General features: G+C 41.5%; 2 protein-coding genes across 2 annotated transcripts; one reads left to right on the plus strand and one right to left on the minus strand.

Moving 5' to 3' along the window:
• Positions 1 to 776: 776 nt before the first annotated feature.
• On the minus strand, positions 777 to 5876 carry traip (TRAF-interacting protein). The gene is made up of 16 exons (XM_061070162.1): positions 5739 to 5876; positions 5434 to 5552; positions 5285 to 5342; positions 4810 to 4896; positions 4595 to 4634; positions 4386 to 4513; positions 4190 to 4284; positions 3836 to 3949; positions 2992 to 3079; positions 2810 to 2899; positions 2639 to 2727; positions 2371 to 2526; positions 2221 to 2260; positions 2028 to 2132; positions 1887 to 1937; positions 777 to 1250 (listed from the first exon to the last, which is right to left on the minus strand). Exons 2-16 carry the CDS (start codon positions 5529 to 5531, stop codon positions 1143 to 1145), a joined length of 1347 nt encoding a protein of 448 aa, XP_060926145.1. The 5' UTR covers positions 5532 to 5552; positions 5739 to 5876; the 3' UTR covers positions 777 to 1142.
• A 572-nt stretch (positions 5877 to 6448) lies between these two features.
• On the plus strand, positions 6449 to 16200 carry mon1a (MON1 secretory trafficking family member A). Its single transcript, XM_061069827.1, has 6 exons — positions 6449 to 6518; positions 7033 to 7187; positions 10862 to 11251; positions 11904 to 12669; positions 12789 to 12936; positions 15153 to 16200. The coding sequence occupies exons 2-6, from the start codon at positions 7064 to 7066 to the stop codon at positions 15291 to 15293; spliced, it is 1569 nt and encodes a 522-aa protein (XP_060925810.1). The 5' UTR covers positions 6449 to 6518; positions 7033 to 7063; the 3' UTR covers positions 15294 to 16200.
• The last annotated feature ends 2917 nt before the right edge of the window (positions 16201 to 19117 follow it).

Below are 19117 nucleotides of genomic sequence, written 5' to 3' on the forward strand. Positions count from 1 at the left end.
TTTAAAACGCACCATCACGTCCTTTAACTATTCCTGATTAGCTTCTGTCAGAGGGTAGAATTCATCACTGGACTCAAACGTGTGGTGGATCTATTCAATATCCAATCTCCAGTACAACAGTGTACGTGTACGATCATTATGGCACAGGCTGATTCTCACAGTGGAAACAGTTAATTCATAGGTGATTGTTAACATGATATTTATCTTCAGGTACTTATGCTTTTCCACAGAGGAAAACAATGTTTGGCATTTCCCCATATTGTCAAGCAAAGCTGCTCAGGCAGTTTGTGTGGCAGGATGCCACTCACAGACAAGCTGCTGTTGTGTTCATGCATGGGAACCTTGTCAGAAAGCTTCACTGCATCGGTTGTATTTGATTTTTATGCCATGAAAGCTTTTCTAAAGTCTCACTTCTGAAAACATTTTAATACATTTAGCATGAGGTAATTCCTAAAAACTACCAGTCCCTTTATCTTCCCGTTTATATTTTGCGGCGGTCCTTCTGTTACTTGATCACTTTGTACAACTCAGGTTTTTACTGAACGTGTTTTTACAAACGTTGGTCTCGAGGAATACCTTCTGTTCTGGGGCAGCCGTTTCAACAGGAGAAACTACAGCCAGCCGGTCATTTCCCCTCAAGGTGCAGGACTGGGATTCATGTCCTCATGTGAGAAAACACTGTTTGTACTGCCCCCTGCAGGAGCGCGCACCTCAGTGAAATGTTTGTGAATAAAAGCACAGCCAAGAGGGAATTGTTTGTAGACCCCACACAAACCTTAATTAAAACAAATATTGTTTATTATTTTTGTTTTCATCTGGCACGACCTTTACGACTAAAAAAAACAACTAAATTATATCCACATGTTGTTGTTCATGGAGACAGTTTAAATAAGTCTGAAAAAATAATAAATAATTTTTCAGATGTCAGTATAGAGATATGTGATGATCGGGGACATAATACTGTTCTCCTGACTTTTGAATGGTCCAAAAATAAGTTCATCTCTGAGGCACAGACACGCAACTACAAAAAAAGGCTCCAAAAAGCCTGAAGTTTTGTCATAGAAAATTCATACTAACACACACAATAAATCTGTGCCAGAGCAGAACCAGGAAGTCGTCCGGGGGGAAGGAGAAGCTGGCGCTCACTGCAGGAAGCTGTCCATGGTCAGGCACGTTTCAATCCTGGTCAGAGGCCTGGTCACCTTCTTCCTTTTACCTTTCATCAGAGGGCGGATCTCTGATAGAGGAGACTGGAGTGGAGTGGATGGTTAAGGAACGATGCAGACATGTTAAAGCAGTTTTTTTTTTCTGATCTGCCTTTCACTTTATCTTTTACGGTTCTCTGGCAACCTAAAATCTCCACAGCTAGTATTACACAGATTCATTTATATTAAAATGGAGGAACATTAGCATTTATGTGTTATTTGCCACCTGACACATCATATATTAGCCCAATTTCGGTCTTCACCAACTCCAAAGGGAAATATCTGACTCTTGAGCTGCTACATCTACAATCAGGTTTAAGCAGCTAGTTGCAACATCATCAGTTTGCTGCTTGATAGATAGATAAACGCTTTATTGAACCTGAGGGAAATTTAAGTGAGATTAAATTTGCTGCTGAGCAGGTAAAGTAGTTTGTTTATAGTTTTTTTCATTAAAAATAGCTGAATGCTGCTACTGCTTAAAATTGGGTTAATAAAGTCTGCCCTAAAACAACACGGTATAAAAGATAATTAGTGCAGCTCTTAATTTGTGTTGAATGATATATTAACTGCACTTCATAAACAGACACTGTTTAAAAAAATATACTCTCTAATCAGGGGTTATTTCAAATAAAGGCACAGCCATTAAAACACAAATATTTCACAAGACAGAAAGTAGGATACAGCTTGGATGAATTTAGTTCGTCCTCCTAATCCATCATAACCAGTTCTCACCTGAAATGAGAAATGGTGTCTTTAGTCAAACCACTAAAAGTACAAATGTCATATTATAACATTTTCAGCAGAGGGTTGTGTGGTACGTACAACTCCAGGCTTCCTTTGAGGGTCCAACATGCTGCCAAAAGTTTTCTTTCTAAACAGGATGGAGTTCCTCATAAAGAGATCCATGGATGCATCCTCATGTTGAGCCTGAGGTACACAAAAGTACATATTAATGACACAAAAATATATACTAGATTTTTAAATGGACTTTGTTAAGAGACTTTCAAAAACGTACCTTTGTTGAAGTTAAACTTTTCTCCTTGTGTTTGGACGTCCTGAAAAAAAAAAAAGGTTTTAGATTAGTTTAGAAACACACAACTCACTAGTCTCAGCTTCCACAGCCTCCTCAGAACAGAGAAACACACATGACTGACAAAAGACTTACACTGGAGGGTCAAGACGCATCTTCTTAGACGGGACCTGCGACGGCCTCTTGGCAGCATCATCTGGTGTAGACACGTCATAGGTCATATTGAGGTCAATGTCCTCGCAATCTGCAGGCTGGTGAAGGCGGGGCTGCCTCAGCTCCATAGGGGCCGGGCTGAAAGGTAAAGCAGAGAAACGTCGTCAACACAATCAAACATGGCTTTGCTTTCATGAAAACTCATGACAAGTGTAAGGGGATGTCAGTCCAGTGCGTGCGGGACACGGACCTTTCAAAGACGAGCCGACTCAGAGTTTCGTTTGTCCGCGTCGGCGTGCTCAGAGTCTTCTGAAGAAACTCCACTTTCTTCCTCAGACTCTGGAGAAAGACACATGTCGATTTATTAATAAAGATTTTTTTTTTATAAAAAAAACCCTGAAGAATTGGCAGGTTTGCTTACAGAGATCTCTTTGTCTGCATTTGACAGTTCATTCTGCAGAGACTCCATGTCCTTCTTGGACTGATTCATTCCCACTGAGGCTTTTTGTAACTGAAATCATAGAGAAGAAAAAACATTAGAAATGTATGGTGTCACGTCACATCCTCTGGATGCTGATTGGTCACTCACTCAAATAAATGTACCTTGCAGTTGGAGGAGAGCACTTCTCTCTTTAGCTTCTCGCACATGTCATTTGAAGACTTCAGGCTTCCTTTTAGATTATCATACTCTCTGAAAAGGGACCGGAGCAGATTAATGTACAGAGAATGATGAATAGGAAACTGAATTAATTAAGACTAAATTGATAAATTGAAAATGACAAGCTGTAACTTCGGCCCGACCCTGGCCTGGTATCATCATCCATCCTGAGAGAAACGATCACAAGTGATAAGAAAGTATCACACTGGGTATTAAGATGTGGCCTAAATGTGTCTCCTGTGGCCACTTGTGATAGATCTCACTTCATCGCTCCAAAGGCAAATACAAATGTAGGTCATGTGTTCACGTAGAACAAATGTTTTTATCCAGTCAGAGTTTACAGATGTGTCCAATGTCACTATGTGTCTTGTATGTGTCAGTGCAAGCGAGAGACAGGAGTCAGGAGGGCCTGACTGAATATTGTGCAGCTGCTGTCAAGAAATATTTTAATAATTTAAGAGAAGTGTCAGTCATTATGTGTTCGTCCATGTTTATATTGTGACAAATCAACACAATCTGAAAAATGCTTTAGATTCTTTGTAATCGTGTAGTAGGTCCGAGGACGTCAGGTGAGTAGTCGGTCTTTCAAATGCGGTCCAGGATGGATTCATGTGCACAGCAAAAGTAATGTAGCCCTGTGTGTCGCAATGTGGTCTGAGTGATTTGACCTCAGAACGGGTGCATTCAGACCGAACTTAGCCCTGACCACTTGTGATCGGATCACTCAGGCAGATGTTGATACCAGGTTTGAAATGGGTGTTAGTGACTCTATAGACACAATTAGACTACTTCTTGAGTGAGATGCAGTAGATTGAGAGCTGCTCCATGGCTGCATGGCTGACACCCATATCTGTGATCATGGACTCCACCTCTGTTCTCTGACCCTGTAACAACACGTCCAGGCTGAGGGACAAGACGGCAGTGTTAGTTTCCAGTATTCAGTGACTTTCTTATACAATAAAAGAAGGGACAGTTCTATGCAAAGGGTGCTCACTGAAGTCTTATATATATATAATTGTATATTCAATTGAATAATAATAATGATTTTACAATATTGAAACGTTAAACACAATCAAAACATTTTCACAAAGGTCAATATAGTGATTATTAAAATGTGGCCCTAGACGATGTGACTGCAGTCACCTTTCAAAGGTTTTCATCTTGGTTCTGAGTCTGCGGATCTCGTCCTTGGCAGAGTGAATATCATTCTGCTGTGTCTCCAGGTACGTCATCTGCTTCTGTAAGAGACCAAAACATAATACAGATAAATAATCAGAGTATGAGACAGCATCAGTCAGTATAGAGAATGAATTTGAACTAGGAAGAACAGACAGCGTACTCTAAGTGCAGAGCAGAGCATGTCCTTTTCCATGATTTCTTTCTTCGTGCTGTCCAGGTCTCTCCTCTGCTTGTCAACAGTGTCCTTCATACTGTCCATCACCTTCTGTTTGTCCCGCCAGTCTCGCTCTACAAATTGAGCAGACAGATTAACTTCTACCTTACACTCAAAATGATCAGGATTCATCATGGTACAGCTTAGTTTCTTACCTTTAGAGCTTAAAAGCACTTTAACTCGATCCACCTCATTCTAAGGACGGGAGAAACACAATGAGATGACATCTAGATGATGTGACAGCAAAATCTGAAAAACCATTGCATCAGTCTGTATGTGTATGTGTCTCGGCAAACTTTTTCTCACACTATTTGTGAGTAAATAGCGTGGATTCCACTGGTATAGTGTTTGGTTGTTGTGAATTGGGTACCTGTAAGCTTTCTGGGTCTGCGCCCTGGGCCCCCTCCTCTCCACCAACATCGAAGAACAGCTTGCTGATAATGTGTCTGGTGCTGACCTGCACACACACACAGAAAAACAGCACATAGATTTATGCATTTCTTTTTTTCTGTCAAGCAGGAGGAGTGAGGGTTAGTGGTAGCTCGCTGATTTCTAGGAGATGAAGTCACATTAACGAGATTACATTTCCACCTGATAGTATGTTGTTGTTAGGGACGTTTTGAAGGTAGATACTTCAAAAACAAACAAAAATGTGACAGACACAAGAAAGCTCATGTTACTATATACGTTTTATTTGTGATTGTTGTTTTATTTAGGTGCTTTCTTGTTATTTGTTTGTGCTTTTCCTGTTTTTTTTGGCTTACCATGAGAAAAAAATATTTGATGAAGAAAACATAAACGTGCCTCGTTTGTTAATACTTGTTATTGACTATAAGTTACTGTACCTGTTTCCTGCACTGTGGACATGTTTTGGTGGGGGCGATCTGAAACCACTGGAGGAGACTGAGGGAAAACAGGACAGGTAAAAGTGAGCCGCGGTTGAAATGTGTCAGAGAAGCTGATGTGTGATGTTGATCATTTTACTTTTTTGTACCATTCATAGTGAAAAGTGTGTCCGCAGTGGATGGCAGCTACATCTCTGGAGTGATCGAAGAAATCGGAGCAGATAGTACACAGGGCTCTGATAGGCATCTTAAAGTAGCGAGGGTCGTCCTGTAATGTTTATACAGAAAGAAAGTTAAATAAACAACAGAGAAGACATACAAAATGTACATACAAAATATACATCACTGGGCTACACCATAGACTACATGCAACGATATCGTTCCATAACACGCTAATGTCCCGTTAGCTTAGATTAATGGCAACTTTAACCCGATCAGTCGTCACCATACTCACCAAACGAAGATGTTAAGTAACTGCACGGTCCTTCGTTGTGGAGAGAAACATCCTACACGTATCTGTCCAATGCCATTCCAATGTTTAACCCAGTTCAAGTTGTGCTATGAGGCCGAAGCTAACCAGCTAGCTTGAACAAACACAATACAGCTCTTCCGTATCCGCGCCGTACGTTTAAACACAAGCCCCGCCCCTGACTTCTTCGTCTGTTTTTTGGGGGGCTCTGCAAGAAGCTGCGTTCAGGTGCAGCCACAAATCCTCCGACATATCAGCTTCTACATACACAGTTGTTTTTCAAATGACACTGTGAGGACAGTAAAGTGAAAGCAAACTTGTATTTCTAATCATGACAGTGTAATTGGGGACATTTATGAACACAATGATGTCCAACTTTTAAAGAGACATTTCCATCTCACACATTGACATTAAGTGTGAGGAAGTAAAAGAAAAAAAAATCCCTTATTGCATCTATTCTTGGTAATGAAGAAATGACGACTAATGCACCACCAGCATCAATAAGGAACTTTAATTAATCTAACAGCACATTTTAAAGATGAAAACACCTTTAGAATGATTTTTCATTTAATTCAAACCAAATGAGCCGATTCACTCCCCGCTCGAAAGTTATCCTGTGGAAGAAAACTTCATATCCCACAATTCCTCCTACCGACCTGACGTCCACTAGCTAGTAAAGTGCCTCAGTCTTGTGTCTGTGCTAGTTAGCGAGCTGCGCTAACGTGGAGCTCCCCAACCTCATGTAGACAGAACCGGAAATGAAAGGTAAACACTTTACAATAATTTATCAGGAATTCTGTGTGAAGACGAGGAGGGTTAGAGCAGACACACAGCTAGCTTCATAGCTTTATATACTGTTGATTATTTGCTACAGTTAGCTTTTAAACTGGCTGGTTCTAAAGTTCTGCATCTGCATGTCAGACGTGTCTGAGACTGAAACAAGGATCGTTATATGATTTATAAAAAAGACAGAGGGTGTAAACATGAAATCAAAAAGCGTGAAGTAAAAAAGAAACATGTCCGTTTTAAGGAGAAAAGGTTTCACTCTCACAGGAAGCTCTTATCTTTACTGGTTTAGTTTCTCAGCACTCACTAGGAAAGAGACTCATCAGCTTCAGTTCTGCAACTTGTCTGAAAATACAGAGGATTAGTGCTGTGGACTCAAACTTTGATTGATTCACGCCTTATAACCGCACCATTCAACCAGTTTGACTTTGAGTCTCAGTCGTGAAGTTGTTGACCTTTGATCCCCCAGCTCTCTATCTGTCTGTCCTGCCAGGGGTGTGTCTGTGCCAGAAGCAGCAGCAGTGATGGATGGTGAAGCCCCGAGGGCGAGAGCATCCTGGGAGAATGGCCTCTTGGTCCCTGTTGACCGCCTCCGCACTGAGAGGGCGGACAGCCCCACTCCAGGTCTGGTGGAGGGAACTGAACCAGGTGAGGCGGCTCTGTTTGCTCCCACCTGCAGACACTTTCCACCTTCAGTTGCAGCACCAAGCAAATCCCAGCAGATCAAAAACAAATTAACACAAGATGAAATGTTAATTTTATATAAGGGAATACAGTGTGAGTACAGCAGTTAAAAGAAAATGTTATCAAAGAAAGAAACTTACCAATTCATCACACATTCTGCAATACATAATCAAATAGTTTTGTGTGTATATGCATGTGCAATATATATGTACATGTGTGTATAATACATGTATAAGCTAACACGTTCTTCTGTACTCCTTTAAAGCTCAGCATGCACTGCAATTTATGATCTGAGTTGATTTGAGGTCATGTGATGCTCTGTACTGTGTCCAGCCTCTTGCAGTGTCTGCTTGTATATAAACTTCCATATACTGTGGTGGTGATAGTTAAAGTATTGTGTGGTTGTGAATCTCAGCCAGTGGAGGCTGTAGGTTATGGTTGCCGTGGTGTTTGTTCCCGAGTCAGATGGCGGATGGCACAGAAGAGCCCCCCCCCAAGCATTTTAAGGCTGGTTGAGTCTGTGGCTGAACGTGTAAAGAGGAGTTCCCTCTCATTCTCTTCTCTCTCACTGCTTCCTCTTCGTGGTGGAGCTGGCCTTCCTCACCTGCTTGTTGGGTGCAGAGCGTTTCAAAAATTGGCCCTTGTGAAAGGTGGACATGCAGTTTGCAAGTGACAAAAAATAACATTTGATGAGTTCATAATAAAAGCTTCTATGCGTAACTGCTGTAAAATTGTGTAAATTGATATGTGATGCGGCAGTAACTAGTGAACAAACATTTTAGCTTTCCGAAGTTGTTTTTTCCGACTTGAGATGGCCTTCAAGATAATTTCCCCAGTCAGTGTGAATGCACATTCTGTATTTACCTGTAGAGGTCCCCAGTGGTGTCCAGTTTGTTGTTGAGTTGCAGCCCTAGAAACGTGTCTCCACTCCCACGCCTCTTGAAGCAGCACGGGTACCTCTTGTTTTACTGAATGTCCACCACAAGCTTTATGTCAGGTTTTCCAATACCGAGTTGAAAGTGGCTGCTGTTGGACCATCCTTTGGAGTTTTCCATTAAGTCTCTGTAAACCAAGTCATCCGAGCACCTCTGTACAGCACACAGAGTCGAGGCAGAATTCAGACGTATAGAGGGCGAAGAAAAACGGTGTTGGTTCTTGTCCCTTGATTTGAGGCTTGTTGTTGTGGAAACAGTGAACCTTCTCAACAACATTCTCCTCATCAGAGAACCAGAAACCCTCAGTGTCATCTCCCTGGTCTTCCTGAAACAGCCCCTGGTCACTTGTCCTCAAACACTCCCATCAGGGCCTCCTCTCCCCCCCCCCCACATCACTGCTGCCAAGCTGCTGCAGGTGATAGACTCTCCTGCTAACGTTTGTGAGGAAGTAGACCACCTCTCTTGTTTCAGGTCTGTGTGGATGTCTTGACTTGGAAAAACAAAGGAATTAAATAAATTGTTTCATGTAATTTCTTTTGAGGTTTCATGCCATTTTATGGCTCATCCCTCATGGCATTATATCACAAAGCATATGTGTACAGTACACAAGGGTAACGTTTACACTACGCCAGTGTCCTTCTGAGGGAGCTGATCATGCATCAGTCCATGGATAAGATCCACCGTCCTCAACCCTAAGTTATAACTCTTCTGCAAAGTTTCATTGATGAAAAACTAAAACTAAAGAATAGATGGCACTACACTCTAAAATGTAACATCTATGATTGCTGCTTGAATCCACAATGATTTAAAAAATGAACAGAAGCTCTTTGCAGTGGGCAGTGTCTGCAGTTATGTTTGTTTTCAATCTATCATTACAAGAGCGTGCATGCTTACAGCATGAGAGTAATCAACTTCCCTCATGGTGGTGAATGGTGTTCATTGAGTAGACATCCTGCTGACAAATAGTTGCTAGGAAACAAATGGGCACATAAACCACAATGACTTGTTTTTAATCTCATGATAAAACAGTGTCTAAAAAGTTTTCCATTTTGCTTTGTTACAACCATGCACAATTAGGGTTAGTACTGACAGCATGAATATACACATTCTGTTTGTGTAAGGACATCACAACAATAATGTATTTTTTTAATCTACATGTCACTCAAACAGCCATATTGTCGTGAGTTTCAGGTCAGTGGTCTTGTGATAAACTCTGGAATTTTTGAATGCATCTTTAGTTCTTGGCCCTGTGAAATATAAAATATAATTTTCTGCTGAAAGTGTTGGTTTTTGAGGAATTGAACACCTTCCATCACCATTCATCTGAACAAGAGATACAAATGCAGAAAACATTTCAAAAAGTATACATCTTTGTACAAAGTGGAATATAAGCATAAAGGTCCTGAAGCACTTGAACATTTTGATGTTTGAAAGGTTGAAATCTGTTTCTGAAATGCTCAATCAAAAGGAACATCTGTACATCACAGTGAGAACATTGAGATGATGATGTTTATTTCAAATTAACATGTTTGGTTATTTGTCTCTTCCACTAGGTTTTAAGATCTTAAACAATGCTTCCCAATTTCATATCACTCTTTTTTTGTTGTGGCAGAAATGCTCTCAATTCACAGACACTGAGCAAGTCTTTGAAAACCAAATAGTCACAAGTTGATGAGGAGACGAAACACTGAACAAATTCCAAGGGCTGTTGATTTTAAAAATCATTTTTTTATATCTTCGTCATACCAACAATCAACTAGTCTTCTCGCAACCTCTTGCAAGAGCTGTGATATTAGACATCTACTGACTGACGTCTGAAGAGGGAGGTTGGTGATTTTTTTAAATGCCTGTCGGCATCAGGTCACTTCTGTCTTTGCAGTGCCAACAAATCCAACTCTGACAGGAGAATGGTGAAACATTTACTGTGTTTGCAATTTTCAATCGGGACACGAATAGGACATTTAAAGCCAAGTTATCTTTCCTTCTATCACAGTGGTTCTATTCTTCTTTTTTCTAAATTAAATAAGTCATGGCCAGATGTCATTCATTTCTGTGGCTGCTCTGAAAAATGGCATTTGTAGAAAAGGACTGTGCTATTTTTTTTGCCTCTAATAAAATTGAATTCTAGACCAAATCAAAGGTATTGTGGCTGAATCTGGACGGGTGGTTAGTCAGTGTAAAAAAAACAAAAACAAATAAACTTACTTAACTCTACTTTTTTAGTTTCATGGTATACAATAGTATCTTGCAAAGCAAAACAAGGAACAATTTAAGATTCCAGTTGCTTCATCAGCCAGTCCAAAAGTTTCTCAGGTGTTTTTGTGTGGTGATCTCAGTTGAGGTGGGGCAATTATTTGCCAGTCCAACCAGTTAGTGTTCACACTTGAAGTATTTTCTCTTCTTACTGCCGCCAAGATGTTATGTTTTCAAGTGATTGTGATTGTTTGGTGCGGATCCAAATACAAATCTAGTTCTATCGAATTTAAAACGAATGTAAATAAAAGGACTTGGTGGAGGTGTAAGTTGGTTTCAAGCATTAGTTTTTACTTTTATGAGCTTTCTGCGGAAAAGGCCAAAAGATAAGAAGCACAAAAAACGTCCTCCAACAGACCTTTGGTTTTATATGCTTAATCGTTCATTCATTTTACACCATGCATCATACCGACAGACACTTGACCATCTTTTATCCCTACATCGATGCAGGTGCAGGTCAGAAGAGTGCAATGTTCGTCCACGCACAGTCGTTCGAGGACCTGAATGCAGAGGTTGAAAAGGACGCTTGCAGGGATGATGAAGTTAACAGATCCGAAGGAGAGCGTGCAGAGGAGGAGCTCAAGGTGCTGGTGCGGGAAGAAAACATAGAGGAGCCACCCAACAATGCCAGTCCATTGGAGAGCAGGCCTAAGGAGGAGGATGTTTCCAGTGAGGCGTGGAGGAGCCACAGAAAACACGTGTTTGTGCTGAGCGAGGCTGGGAAGCCGATCTACACCCGCTACGGCACAGAGGAGGCTCTGTCCAGCACCGTGGGGGTGATGATAGCCCTGGTGTCCTTCGTAGAAGCTGAGAAGAACATCATCCGCTCCATCCATGCAGGTCAGAATATAGGCTACATCCGTACTACTATGTTTTCGTTTGAAAATCTATCTAAAACCATCCCTGAGTGTTTTGGTTCCGTATCAGTTTTAGTCCCCGTTCATACTAAGACGTCTGAAAACGTATATCCCGTACACTGGGCACGCCTCCTGCACGTGTAAGCAGTTGTATTATTGTTAAATGCTGAATTTAACTTCACAGCAGCTGTTAGCAGAGACAAAAGGGTACGCAACGCTTATAATTGATTATCCATGTTGCGTTCTACACTGGTAATATGGGATTGTTTCCTTCTCGAAGGGGTCAGATAGGAGCGTGGTGAATCAGCGAAGGCTACGTCGTGACCAAAAAGACCCAAACAGCAAGCGGTTGTAAGTGTCTACGTCATTGTTTTCAAACATCTCTGTTTCTGCCCATGCCGACTAACTACTAATGTAGTTTTCAAACTAAAACGAGGCCAGCAGCCTTTCTAAACATCTGCGGTTTAGCAGCTCTATCTCCGAAACAGTGTGGACGCCAGGCGTAACATTAGCCGAGTCGATGTGTTTTCAAAGGAAAACGTAGTAGTGTGATTGTAGCCTTTGCCATATGGTACGTTTCATATGTGAAAAAAAAAAGGGTCTAAAATGCATTTAATGAAATCTGTTTGTGTCAGATGGCTGTAAGGTGGTTTTCCTCAGCAAGAGCCCCCTGGTTCTGGTGGGTGTGTATCGGACATGCCAGTCAGACAAGGAGCTGCTGCGGGAGCTGCAGTACATCTATTACCAGATCGTCAGCCTGCTCACGCTCACTCAGCTCAACCACATCTTCCAGCACAAGCAGAACTACGACCTGCGCCGCCTGCTGGCTGGCTCCGAGTATCTCACTGACAACCTGCTGCTCCGGCTGGACAGGGACCCCGGCCTGCTGCTCAGCGCTGTCACCTGCCTGCCTCTGGCCACCTCCGCCAGGGATGTGGTGTCATCGAGCCTGCAGGCCGCCAAGGCCACAAACCTAGTGTTCTCCATCCTGCTGGCGGGCGACCGGCTGGTTACGCTGATAAGAAAAAAGGACCAGTTCCTGCACCACATAGACTTGCACCTGGTCTTCAACCTAGTCGGCTCCTCCTCCTCCTTCCGGGAGGGTGAAGGTTGGACGCCCATCTGCTTGCCAAAGTTTAACACTGCTGGATTTTTCCACGCTCACATTTCCTACCTGGAGCCTGCGTCCGAGCTCTGCCTCATCTTGGTGTCAACAGACAGAGAGGACTTTTTTAATATGTCGGACTGCAAGAAGCGGTTCCTGGAGAGGTTAAGTAAGCGCAGTGCCTACCAGGCTCTGAAGGAGGCGCTAAAATCTCCCAGTTATTCCGTGGCACAGGTCGGCATCCCAGAGCTCAGGCACTTCCTGTACAAATCAAAGAGTTCGGGGCTGTACACCAGGTGGGTGGGGTGTCTGTGGAATCAATTTAATGGTTAAACTTCTGTTTGAGTGGAAATCTGTATAAGTGCGAATCTTCAGAGTTGACCTAAGCGCTATACTCTTCCTCCTCTTCCTCTAGTCCAGAGTTTCCTTTGGTGTACCAGTCTGATGAAGAGCAGGAACGGCTGATGGGTTTGTACCAGGACCTCCACAGCTGCTTGCACCATCCAACCAGACCACTCTCTTACTTCTACCGCTGTGGTGAAACTGAGAACCTGCTGGCATGGGTAAGACATTGAGACATGTGATGTTTTTTCTGTTTTTCAAAACTCTTTTTCCAAGACACAAGACACCAATTTTCTTCCTTATCTCACATTTCACATGATTTGACATTACGAAACACACCATTATTTATCAGAGCATCTCAACATTGTGTATCCTCATCATATACATATCATTAAATTTGGACTTATCAAAAAAATCTGTGAAAAAAACAACAACTTTTCATCCAAACAATGTATGCAGTTGTCAGCGCCTCATAAGCAGCTTTCAGACATGCATAGCCTCCTGTCTGTGAATGCTGTTGTCCGAGTGAGAGCCTGCAAAGTTTCTGCAGACTTTCTCCGCCTGGCTGCCAAGTATATACTCCGCCCAAAGTCCACAGGAGCCGATGTGTGAACACAGCAGGAGATGATGAAAAAAATAAAACAAAGAGAAAGCTATCTAAGGATGAAAAAGCGGTGCCACACCAACAGAAGACACTGCCAAAGATGTCAGGACAGTTTGAGATGATAACAGCCGACGCCCGTGTAAAATCAACATCACGTGATCTCCACAGCAGATTTAATATGTTACATCCTGCCTCTGCCTGTTGCACCACCCCTCACACGTTATAAAAAATTATGAGCATGAGAATTTCCCGCTGCTTTGTTGTTGTGTGAGGCAAAGTCAAGAAAAAGTCTGGACCAAATAATTGAAAATGAATTGAAAAGAAATCAAAGAAATAGCATTTTCCCCCCTTTTTTTACCACGATCTTCACCAGAGATGAAGAAATTATTTCTACCCATTATTTTGCAATATAACTGTTATAATGTTCAACTGTACGCTGAATATGCCTGATCAAAACAGCACTTTTTATATGTAAAATAAAATGAGTTTTCCTTTTCGTGTTTTTCATACTGAAACTGAGCCAAATCATTAGATTAGATTTCTTTATTTATCCACACAACGGGGAAATTCACTTGTTACAGCAAAATAAGAGAAAACAGAATTTAAATAACAGTGCCGAAGCACAATAAAAAAGATCACAATATGTACACTACTAAACTACACATAATGAGAGTACAGAAACAAAAACAAAAACAACCTGCAAAACAAACACTGTGCAAAAGCAGGTACTGGGGAGAAAGTGGAATGATGTGAGTGTTATTGTAATGAAAACAAAAATATTATAAGTAATATTGCAACAGTAGTGACCATGATACAGAAAATAATTAAAAAGTAAGTGACCATAATATAAATAATACTACAAGATAGCATAATGGAAATATAAATATTGCAATCTAACCATTTTAAGTGTCCATGATATAAATATAGATGTACAGTGTTGAATATTATTGTGCATAGTAGTGATCTGAGTAAAAAATAAAAAATAAATAAGAAAACTAAAAATACAAATACAGCTATGGTGAGAGGTTGAGTGGAGATAGAGATAATAGACAGGGACTACAACATTATCAGGTGGTGCTGGTGTTGTAGAGCCTGACTGCAGCCGGGATGAAGGACCTGCGGAACCTCTCCTTCTTACACCGTGGGTGTAACAGTCTGCTGCTGAAAGAGCTGCTCAGGGACCCCACATTGTCATGTAGGGGGTGAGAGGTGTTGCCCATGATGGACGCCAGCTTGGCTAACATCCTTCTGTCCCCCACTTCCTCAATGGAGTCCAGAGGACAGTCCAGGACAGAGCTCGCTCTTCTTATCAGTCTGTTGAGCCTGCTCCTGTCTCTGTCCGTGCTACCCCCCCTCCAGCAGACCACAGTGAGAAGATGGCTGAGGCCACCACAGAGTCATAAAAAGTCCTGAGGAGAGACCTGCACACTCCGAAGGACCTCAGCCTCCTCAGCAGGTGGAGGCGGCTCTGGCCCTTCTTATAGAGGGCATGTGTGTTGTCAGACCAGTCCAGTTTGTTGTTGAGGTGAACACCCAGGAATTTGTAGTTCTCCACCACCTCTATGTCCAATCCCTGGATGTTCACTGGTGTTAAGTTGGATGCTTTTTTCCGGAAGTTCACGATCATCTCCTTCGTCTTGCTGGTGTTCAGCTGAAGCTGGTTGAGCTCACTCCAGCTGACGAAGTCTGTGATGACCGCCCTGTACTCCAGGTCATTCCCCTCAGAAACACATCCAACGATGGCTGTGTCATCAGAGAACTTGACAAACACTGAGTTCTGCATTTGAATGGCTTTATGATGCCCTAAGTCTTTTCCTCTTGTCTTCTGTGCAGGTGACCAGCGGCTTCGAGCTCTACCTCTGCTTCAGTCCGCTGGGGACCAAGGCCCTGGCGGTTTCTGCCGTCACCAAACTGCTGAAGTGGATCAGGAAGGAAGAGGATCGCCTCTTCATTCTGACTCCCCTCACTTACTGAGCCCTTTGCTGCCGACTGACCTCCTGGACCACAAAGCTTTGCCCTGAACGCTGACCGGCCCGGTGCTAACAACAACTGTGGATGAAGCAGAAGTAGTCCAGGATCTACATACTGTGTGATTGTCAAAGTAATTGATCTCTGGCTACTGTGTTCCTCAGATGGAATTCACAGGTTATGCAGATTGTGTAATGGAGATAAATTAAAGCTGTATTTTAGCTAGCTAGATTTTTATACATTTTGATTTGACAACAGATGAAAGTAGCCTCAGCATCATCAAATAGTTTCATAAATTATTATTTTACTGGAACGGACCTATTTTGCCACTCAGATTTTTAAAGATATAAACTCTTAAAAATCTAAAATTAAATTTGTATTACCAATACCTGCAGTACAATGTATTATTACAGGACATTTTGTTCAAATATGGTTGATAACATTCCTGTTTTTTCTGTGTTTTCGTTCTACATGATGACTAATAACTGTAAAGCCCATTGTCATTTTAACCTCTATGCACTTTCTTTATGCAAAAAGCACTCTTACGAAATGTGTTCATGAGTCTGTAACTTGTTTTACTGCTGTCATTTTGTCTCAATTAATATGTCAGTGTAATTTGAATCTGTCCAGTGGCCATTTGCATTTTCCTTAAGGTTTAAGAAATTTATTATAGACGTTTTGTGTGGTTTGTAATTTTAATCTGCTTATATGTCCAATCATGAAGCGTCATATTTTATGGACTCTGCTTAAGAAAGCTAGCATTGCCACATCTGCCTCCTTGAATCATGCCTTAACTAATGGTCATTGTCAATATAAGGTTGTAATAGATCAGGCTTAGTGCTGCGGCACATCTCAGTGATGATGATTATATTATTAAATTAATGATATGTAATAAAACAGACTCCTGATCAGACTGATTGTTGTACTTGATTCTAAACATAGACAACCATTACCTTACTAGTACTTACTAGTAGTCCTATAGTAGTTTGCATAATGGTTGTAAAGGTGCCTGTTTTTATAACCCTGTGGTCCATCAGTGTGATAATACATTTATTATTTAGCCTATTTTTATTGTTCTACATTCTACATTGTGGTTGTACCTATGTTTATGGATTTTTTCCACCTATGTGATTTATGAGTGTCATATTTGTGGAAACAGGCCCGGACAAAAATGCTGGTCTGTTGGCTAAACATAAGTTCGCTGTACACTTACATGATATAAACACTTTAAGTGAGTACAGGGGAAAAAAATGTCTCATGCAGCTTATTAAAAAATAATCATCATTACTATTACTATTATTGTTTTTGCTACTAGTAGTATCAACATTATTATAATAATAATAATTATATATAATTGTTATTTTTATTATTAACTGGTGCTGATTCTGCTCGAGGTTTCTTACAGGTAACAGGAAGTGTTTCTCTCTCCACAGTTGCCACGGTGTTTACTCGTTTCTCTTTTATAGCCCATCTTCAGGTCTCAACTCTACTCCACTAGATAATGAATGTTGGGATTTGGCGCTATACAGATGAAATTGAATTGAATGTACGCTCCTGTGGAAGGTGTGTAAAGCAACTCGATGCGGGTTAATTGGGTTTGTGGTTGGATGCAGCAGTGATCCGTCAGCCCGGAGCTGAGGGGAGGAGCTGAGGCGCAGGAGACAGAGTCACACCGGCAGCTGAGGTCAGATCCTCCACCAGCACAGTGTTCCTGTCAGGAGAGGCAGGGCTTTCAATCTTTGATCACATGTAATCGTGTCACATCTGCTGTGATCAGTGATCGATCATCCCTGCGCTCTTCTACAGGCAGACAGGGCGCAGAGGAGTCAGGGGTGACTTCCCTGAAGCGCAGTCTCTAACCTGCACAGGTAAGATTTCACACAACACAACACACACACACATACACCGGCATGATGTGCCACACACTCCTGACAGAGCTGAGTCGGTCTGTGGGAGCTCCACACATAATCATACAGTGAGAAATTAAAATGTCAACAAATGGACTCAGGAAAGTTTAATGTGTTAATGGGAATAAAGTTTTAATTATAATGTAAACTGAGATGTTAAGTTCATTGTAGTTAAATATGTGTGGTATGCAAGTGAGAAAGCTATGATGAACACTGCAATAAGGAGGTCATAGACAGTTTAATTGGCTTCTCCATTAATAATGTGACCGAAAATATTCAATATTACATTAAAAATGTATATTTCCAATTAGATTTTTATTGGATTCATTTGAGTGCATTTCTGCCAGTGAGTGTAATAGACAGCCCTGCCTGGCTGTTATCATACCTAAAGCTCACTGAGCAAGGGTTATCCAACCTTTCAGGTTTGGTGCAGCTGTTGGAGTCAAATAACATGTTACTATGTGGACCGGAGCCAGTGTGCGCTGGCACGATTCCACTGAACTGAAAGCAAACTGTTTAGGAGCGTGAATGTAGACTGAGGATTAAAACAAAAAAGGGAAGCAGACTCAAAACGATGCTGTTTCTATGTAACATCAGTTGACACAATTGATTTTGGTTTTGAACCGTGTTCAACCACTCGGATTCATCGCAGACTGTAGAAATAAGATCAAGAATTACAAAAAATAAAACAAAGTAAATGCAGACCTACCATCTGTCCACACTGACGGATTCTGCTGGTTCTGCACATTCATTACCTGCCACCGAATCGATACATGTGTCCCTCGGGTACAGTATGTTTTTTACTATTGACTGTTTGCACAGCAGCTTGCATCTTAAAATCCCAGTGGATCTCTGTGCATTGATCAATGAGAGAGGGATGCTCTTTCTTAGTCTTATTACCTGCTGCCAAAGTGCCAGTGAGCAAGGCATTGATCCATTTAAGTCAATGTCTGCATTCCTCTCACAGCAGTCCCACATGTCATTGTGGTGGTGTCACTTTGCATTGTTTATTTAAACAAGAAAAACTGTTAATTCTTATTGACAAAAGATAAGTAAAAATAAAATCACAAAACAGAAGATAAATTATGAAAACATGACACTGATTGTAACATTTGGCTTGATATTAGGTTTCCAGTGTAACTGCACCTTTAAATCACCTGAGAGAGAATTAACACTTGTCCTGAACCGGCCTGTAAATAGTGTGATAGCACAATGAATGGAAACTCAATTCCAACCATTTGCTTTAACCATGAACGTGAACGAAGTCAATCAGTGCCATTACTATGTGTACACATGTCCTCTAACCTCAACCTCCGTTTCACACGGAGCGGCAAATGTTAAAATGTAACATCCATGAATAATTGATGCAACAACACCAGACACTTCAAACGTTTCCACATGCACATCATAAGTGCTGCTCTGTTGAGAGAATTTGTGTCTTAAAGAACTTTTCTCTTCTGTTAAATAAAATAATCAGAGTTGATGAAATTCTCCGGAATGAGTCAATGACTAGTTTCTCCGCTTCGCCCTAAGAGGGCACACGCCGTCTCATGACCATCAGTCCATACACATCTTTCCCCCTGAACGGCACGTAGTGGTTGTGACAGGAATGCAAAGTAGAGAGGCCAACGGTACTTGAATGCAGCCTGACTGCGACGAGTCTGGTTAATCATCCACCAAACAAATGTCTGCTCTGGATGGAGAAAAAGCTCGGAAATGAAACATGGTTCCATTTGGTTGGTTATTGTTCAGAGTTTCAAGGTACAGAAAAACAAATCTTGTTTGTATTTAATAAATTAGTTGTTGAACCAAAGCTTGGAGTTGGTTTGTTCCTGCATAATGGAACATGACTCATATTTTTGGAAAAGAAGATGGGATGGCGGATTAAGCAGAACAAACATAAGCAGACAGATATTAATGACC

Source organism: Limanda limanda, chromosome 4 (assembly GCF_963576545.1).
Source record: "Limanda limanda chromosome 4, fLimLim1.1, whole genome shotgun sequence".
NCBI classification, from domain to species: domain Eukaryota; kingdom Metazoa; phylum Chordata; class Actinopteri; order Pleuronectiformes; family Pleuronectidae; genus Limanda; species Limanda limanda.